The sequence below is a fragment of the Notothenia coriiceps genome, unplaced genomic scaffold (assembly GCF_000735185.1).
Source record: "Notothenia coriiceps isolate Sejong01 unplaced genomic scaffold, NC01 NC01_scaffold00022747, whole genome shotgun sequence".
NCBI classification, from domain to species: Eukaryota; Metazoa; Chordata; class Actinopteri; order Perciformes; family Nototheniidae; genus Notothenia; species Notothenia coriiceps.
Genome location: NW_011355448.1, coordinates 7,611 through 14,037, shown reverse-complemented (window position 1 = coordinate 14,037; position 6,427 = coordinate 7,611). Strand labels below are relative to the sequence as shown.

General features: G+C 39.2%; 1 protein-coding gene across 3 annotated transcripts; it reads right to left on the bottom strand.

Moving 5' to 3' along the window:
- Window positions 1-2,456: 2,456 nt before the first annotated feature.
- On the bottom strand, window positions 2,457-5,793 carry LOC104954067 (regulator of microtubule dynamics protein 2-like). 3 transcript variants are annotated; one of them, XM_010781120.1, is made up of 2 exons: window positions 5,724-5,793; window positions 2,457-3,149 (listed from the first exon to the last, which is right to left on the bottom strand). In XM_010781120.1, the coding sequence occupies exon 2, from the start codon at window positions 3,138-3,140 to the stop codon at window positions 2,691-2,693; it is 450 nt and encodes a 149-aa protein (XP_010779422.1). In that variant the 5' UTR covers window positions 3,141-3,149; window positions 5,724-5,793; the 3' UTR covers window positions 2,457-2,690. The 3 variants fall into 3 exon arrangements, with proteins under 3 accessions (XP_010779422.1, XP_010779421.1, XP_010779423.1); XM_010781119.1 differs by lacking the exon at window positions 5,724-5,793 and adding an exon at window positions 4,568-4,985; XM_010781121.1 differs by lacking the exon at window positions 5,724-5,793 and adding an exon at window positions 4,603-4,985.
- Window positions 5,794-6,427: the final 634 nt, after the last annotated feature.

The following is a 6,427-nucleotide window of genomic DNA, read 5'->3' as shown; positions in this document are numbered from 1 at the left end:
ATATATATGTATATATATAATATAATTAATATCAACGTCCATACACAAATGTCAGTATTATAATGACACGTTATGTAATGAGAATATACATTTAAAGTTACAATGTTCCGCGCTAATCAAACAACAAACTTCTCAACCCCCAAATTACACGAAACTACCTTCAACACACGCATATTGCTTAATCTTTAAAACATTCTGATCTGTATATTTTCTGTTTCATTTTATTTGTTGGTACGGGATTATTATTATTATTCCGGCCTACATACTTGACTTTGTTAAATTCTTACCTTGTGACTTGAAATATTATTTTGTATAGCTTTTGAAACCTATTTATCATAAAGTCTGTTATTATTTTGTCATACAATTTGAGGTTCTTTGAGAGAACATTTTAGATATGGTTATTTATTTATTTTAAAAGCTTGGCCCCCCCATCCACCCCCAAACTAACATTTGATCTTGTACCAGGTTGCCACTCGTTTTAAAGTGATGCTGTAACGTAAAGATTTGTTCGCCTTGCACAATGAGATGAAATCATTCCAAATATTTGTTTGTATCCTTTGTTAAGTCAATATCTATCGCCATATCAGGTAGCACTATTGTGATAAAAGCATTTATTGAAAATAGATCTCCTTACTGAGGTCATGCAGAATCAGGGCTAAAATATATATTCAAGTATGTTACAGTGTGTGATTGTGTACAAGGGTGATGAATCAGCAGAATTTTGGGAACAGGGTTTTCTGACAAATGAATGATCATCATGTGATTAAAGTGTGCCAGAGTGAATCAGTGATGGTGTATTTTTGTAGGCCGCCGAACCAAAAGTTAGCAACGTAAGGGCTCCCTCGAACAAAAGCAATGAGATTACTATTGATTTAGTTGTAGAGCAGGAAACAAGATGTTTTCTCCAGCAGGATAATCTCCACATAGTGATACCTCTTATATGAATTTGGAGGCATTTATTAAATTGCTAGTACAAATCTTAAGGCTATAAACAAAAAACATCACAGTCGCATATCTGCGCACCACCATGGCTGAGCTGAAGGCAGCTAATGTTCAGTGTGACAACTTGTTAGCAGTGGCGTTTTTACATGTATAAAAGTGGTGGGGCACGAACAACTTAGACGTATATATATAAGCTTCTGGTACTTTTTTAAACACGTAAACGAATAGCTGTAGGCTATCCATGGTTCCGATAGAGAGAGGGGGGAGGGGGCTGCACACGTACTTACAGCCAATCAGCTCTCTGAATTATGAGATGACGTTTGGTGGGTATGGCAGCACAAGTGCCCCTATGGTGATAATTATTTTGCTGCACACATTGAATAGAAAAATACTCTGAGCATGCGCAGTGTAGTTTTTACAGTACACGTTCATTTCTACAGCAGAGAGAGGGGCTTGCCCCACATCGCTCAACACGGCTCAATAGGCACACTGTGGACACTAATCAGAAGAAAGCAGACTAAAACTGCAATGTACAGACGAATCAGATGACCAAACATCATCTTAAAATATATTTGAACATATATTCTTTTTGCATATTTTGGGAATTATTATTTGCATTACTTTCTGCTGACACTAGGTGGGGCTGTGCCGAGTCGAGACCGCTTGTTAGCAACCGCTTCTTTTAAAAGGTCCCATGTCACGCTTTTCCGGTTATTACCTGTCCCCTTGTGTGTTATGAAGATTTTTCTGCTTGTAAACGGTCTGCAGAGTCACAAACCCTCAAAGTACACCCTGTAGGGAGTAAAAGTCTAACACAGAAAAGACCTGTCTAGGCTGCTCCAGAACGCCTCGTTGGACATTTCTCTTTGTCCATTTCTCTTTGTCCATTTCTCTTTGTCCATTGTTTACTTCTTGGTTATAGTGACGTATTTCGGGTATAGTGACGTCCGCGGAGCCGTTTCGTTTGGACCAATCCGCAGACTTCCTCACACACACACATACTCGGCGGGACGTTGCGAGGCTCGCTGCTGCGAGGGGCGGACACTGTGAGCTGGCTTACTGGTGTGGGGTCGGCGAGACAGCGAGACAGTGCGGAACTCAGCCTGGGCACACACACAAAATACCAGCCAGGTTGCGGGTGTGTGTGTGTTTCGGGCTGGGTTTCGCTGTGTCTCGCTGTCTCGCAGACGGCCATTGGGCTAACAGGGAGGGACGGGGGGCAGGAGCTCCAACAAGCCGTTTAGGACAGAGAGTGAATACACATACTATACAGAGATGCTGTATGAGAAACCAATGTGAGTTTGGAAAATTGCACAATGTAAATCTATTCTAGTAGACCTCAACAATGGAATTATGCAGTAGAAATGGCCATGACATGGGACCTTTAAGAAACATGGAAGCTTCAGACATTCACCAGTGGGGTATTTACTGACTCATTTGTAGAACAAAACATTACAATCTCTTCAGCTTGTGTTAGCCACAGATCTTATTTTAGGCATCTATACAAAAAGAGGTACAAAAAAACACTTTACTACAAGACGAGGGAACCGAAAGTAGTAAAATACTTTCTCATTTCCAGGTTTTAGGACTCATTCCTTCATAACTCTATAGTGAGGAATTGCTGCTTTTTCTGTGCACGTTTGTGACTTGATCAGAGGAAAGACTCATTGAAACAAAACACTAACACAGAATCTGTTTAAGCGAAAGTGAGTTTTGACCATTTGACAGAATCAACACCTTAAAAGTACTCACCCTCCCTCACTCTCTCCTTCCTCTGAGCTCCGCCCCCCGGCTGCAGCCCCGGCGATGGATGCTGCAGCTCTTTTCCTCCGTGTGGGCGTGGTCCTCTGGAGGGTGCTTGCTCGATGGGCCTCCTCGCATCCCATCAGCTCCTCCCTGACTTGGTTGGGCAGCTTCGGCAGAGCGTTCTTCAGCGACTTCATCTCGTCCTTCAGCTCGGACACGCACTGGATCAGGGCCTCGAGGCGCTCCAGCACCTCGGCTTGACCCCTGGGCAGACCTGGACCGTCCACCAGCATCATGCTAGTCCCCTGTCCGTTGGTGCGGTTCAGGTAGTGCCCCGGACATGACGCTCTTCGCCTCGATCTGAAGCCCTGGTACAACACCACGGCCAAACTGACGCCTGCCACTCCGGCTAAAGCTCCCAGGACCAGCACCTTGCTGTCTGCCTGCGCCATCCTGAAGGGCTGACAAACAGAAACAACTACATTTAAGCTACAGATTTCATAAAAATTTTGACGAAATTGCATTATGGAATTCTGAAAGATTTGGGGCTTACAGTGCCTAATCGATTTGTCTTTAGATTCATTTAGTAATTGATTAGATTAGTTTCAAATGTATTGTCATTGTACAGAGTACTGGGACAATGAAATGCAGTAAGGATATTACCAGAGGTGCAAGAGAAGCAGTACATTGTAGTGTAATGTAAAGGTATAATATAGGTATTTAAATAAGACTGACAATAGAGCTAATGTATACAGTTTGAACAGTATTAATGGGTATGAGCTGTAGCAATAATGTTGAATGTTCTACAAAAGTTGAAAAACAGAAAGTATAATATAAACACTATAGACAGTAGTATACACATGAATTCTCTATAAACCATTATAGACACTTTGCATTGATAATAGGAACATTCTAGGAGTACACTATAGAAGAAATAACCAGTATGGGTGTGAATAATCATTGAGTTTATACAAATATTGCCTTTATAAAATAGTGACAGATAAGCGCCCAAGATAAAAAAGAAAAAAAACCTGCAAATCCTCACATGTGAAAAGTGACATTACTAACATTATACGATTGCGAATATTGCAGCATTAATTAGCATTTCAAATGAACATTTGTTAAACTAATTATTAAAGTTAACTATTATGATTTTATTTGTTAACTTTTTTCTTTGCAATGCAATCAATAAGTCAACCTCTTAGTACCTAAAACCATTGGTTTCATCTTTAGAGATGTATTATGTAAAATGTTTACAATGTCAACATCTGTATCTGAAATGTATCTTAAACTGTCAAATATAGTAAAAAAGCACAATATTTACCTATGAGATTATGTCACAATTAAAGGAAATAGTTAATTAAAGTACAAGTAATCCAAAAAGGTACTTCAGTACAGTACATACAGTAAATAACCCTTCCACCACTGAACGTGATGCACGATTGACAAGAGGGTGAATACTGTCTGAAACAGGCTAACCGGTGCGTTAGGAATGTTAGCCAGTAAGCTAAAGGTGATTGGATCAACATACTCTTCACACAGCTAGCTTGTTAGCCAAAAGTCGGAGTCACAACAGCTCGACAAACCCTTGACACACTGAGAAATGTATTGTGTCTGACTAGGTCTTAAGCATACGTGTATTAAATGTATACTTTCATAATTAAGCTTTATTGTGTTTATTAGCTGTCAATGACAGAATTCGTGCTGCTAACGTAGCTTAAAGTCGATTTGCTAACACTCAAAACAAAGTTACCCGCCAAGGTTAAAAGGACAGAACGCGTTCAAATGCTCACTTTCAGCATTATCTTATCAAAACAAAACGTTTCATTAACATGTTATTCATAAAAAACTACATAATTATCAATAGTAGAGTCCTTACTGCACAGGTAAGAAGGGAGGCACTTGGTAACTCACTGGTGTAACCTTAGAAACAATCCGTGTGGACTCAGAAGACAAAAAGAAACGTTCCGGGTCATGTGCGTCAGCCTTCAAACACAAATTACTTGCGTGTTATTTTGAAGTAGGGCAGATAAAACCTCAGCATAAAAACGGCATAAAAATATATATCACAACGTTTTTTACTTCCAACGTTTAAACTTATGTCACCACTGCTGCTTGTCATGAGCTCTCTGTGGGGAGTTTGCAAGTCTGTTTTGTTTGTCATGTAATGTTCCGCCCCTTACTCTAAGACCCTGAACATGTCAAGAGAACAAATGACATTCACGTCCTTGTTGATGAAACAGGGCGGCTTTCATCATTATTATGAATTCTTCCCCATGAACTTAATGACTGCAAAGGCTTTTCTGAATCAACTCTCTGTTATGTTATGTTATGAGGCCTCCCAGGCTATAGTAACTGTATGACAATATGATCCCTATTGGAATATGAGAGACCATTTTTGATCTTGCACTTCTTCCTGACTGTGCTGACCTTTGAGGTTGTGTTCATCGCCGTTCTGCATTTCCAATACGACACAGGGCATTTGCACTCATATACTTTATACTGAAACATACTGGCAGCATATCCTTTATGTAAACAAATAAAAAATAATATCCTGTCTTATTAAAATGTTTTGTATCTTCTGCACAATTTGTTATGTATGTTTGCACCTACAAAATAATGTATCTTTAGTCTGATTTTCCTTCTAAATGCATAATATAATAAGCATGAATAAATCAAATGATTAGTGCACACATTAAGGTTTGATCATTTAGTTTATCTTTGATCATTTGCCTCAGAATATTATGCCATTTCTTTCATTAACCTTATCATTTCCACATGCAAGCGAACAATCAGTGAGCAAAGTTCAATGCAGGGGTTACAACAGTTCAGGTATTGCGTTAAATAATACAAATGACTAAAACAGGTAATAATAACTTCAATCGAAGAGACTCATCACTTGTTGCAAGATACTTTACAAGTTTAAAAATGATGTTTTTAGTCTCAATTCATGAGTTGCACCGATACCAATAAATATCGTTGTATCATAATCTCTCATGAATCATGATTCAGTAATTAGCTAAACAAAGACCTACCACTACGATTCACTCCTCTCACCAGTGTTTCCTTGCAGTATGCTTACACAGAAAGTGTACCAGGATTTTAAACAGTTACTTAGCACACAGGTTATCTTATAAACCATGGACCTGCAGCCAGTATCACAGACCCGATATCACTGGGGATTATTGAGTCAGAGTGGTAAAGTAATGATTGACATATTTTCTACCATAGCCAATGAAACCAAACCGAAGATGTGGCAACTCTGTTATTTTTCTATTTGTTGTACTTTTTTCAAATCATGCATGATGGGGTCCTAGTAAGACGGGAGTTTCTTGTATAGAGGGAGGAAATATAGAAAAACTGAAATAATTTGTAAAGCAAATAAGTATGATCATTTATAATACACCTGGAATACTGCATTTCCCAGCTTTGAAAGAACTATCCTTCCATCAATATTTGTGATTTATCCTTCTGTGATTTTATCTTTCAGGACATTTCATACTTATTGTTAAGTAATATAAATGGAATGTTTATTTCACTTGTCAGAGGCACTCTACAGTAAATGGTTGTTTATTCCAGCCTGTAGAGCGGTGACAGGCCTACCTGCTTGGACACTGGTATCTAGGAGTTCCCTTGCATAATATGATCTAAGGATTGCTACGTGCAGTTTCCTACCTGCGCTCTGAGTACAGTATTGTTCCTTAGCCCACAGCCTGCGTTTTGCCTGCACAGGGAACAA

Bases quoted from the DNA above. Each gene is read 5' to 3' on its own strand.
- LOC104954067 (XM_010781120.1), bottom strand. From the start codon at position 3,140: ATGGCGCAGGCAGACAGCAAGGTGCTGGTCCTGGGAGCTTTAGCCGGA.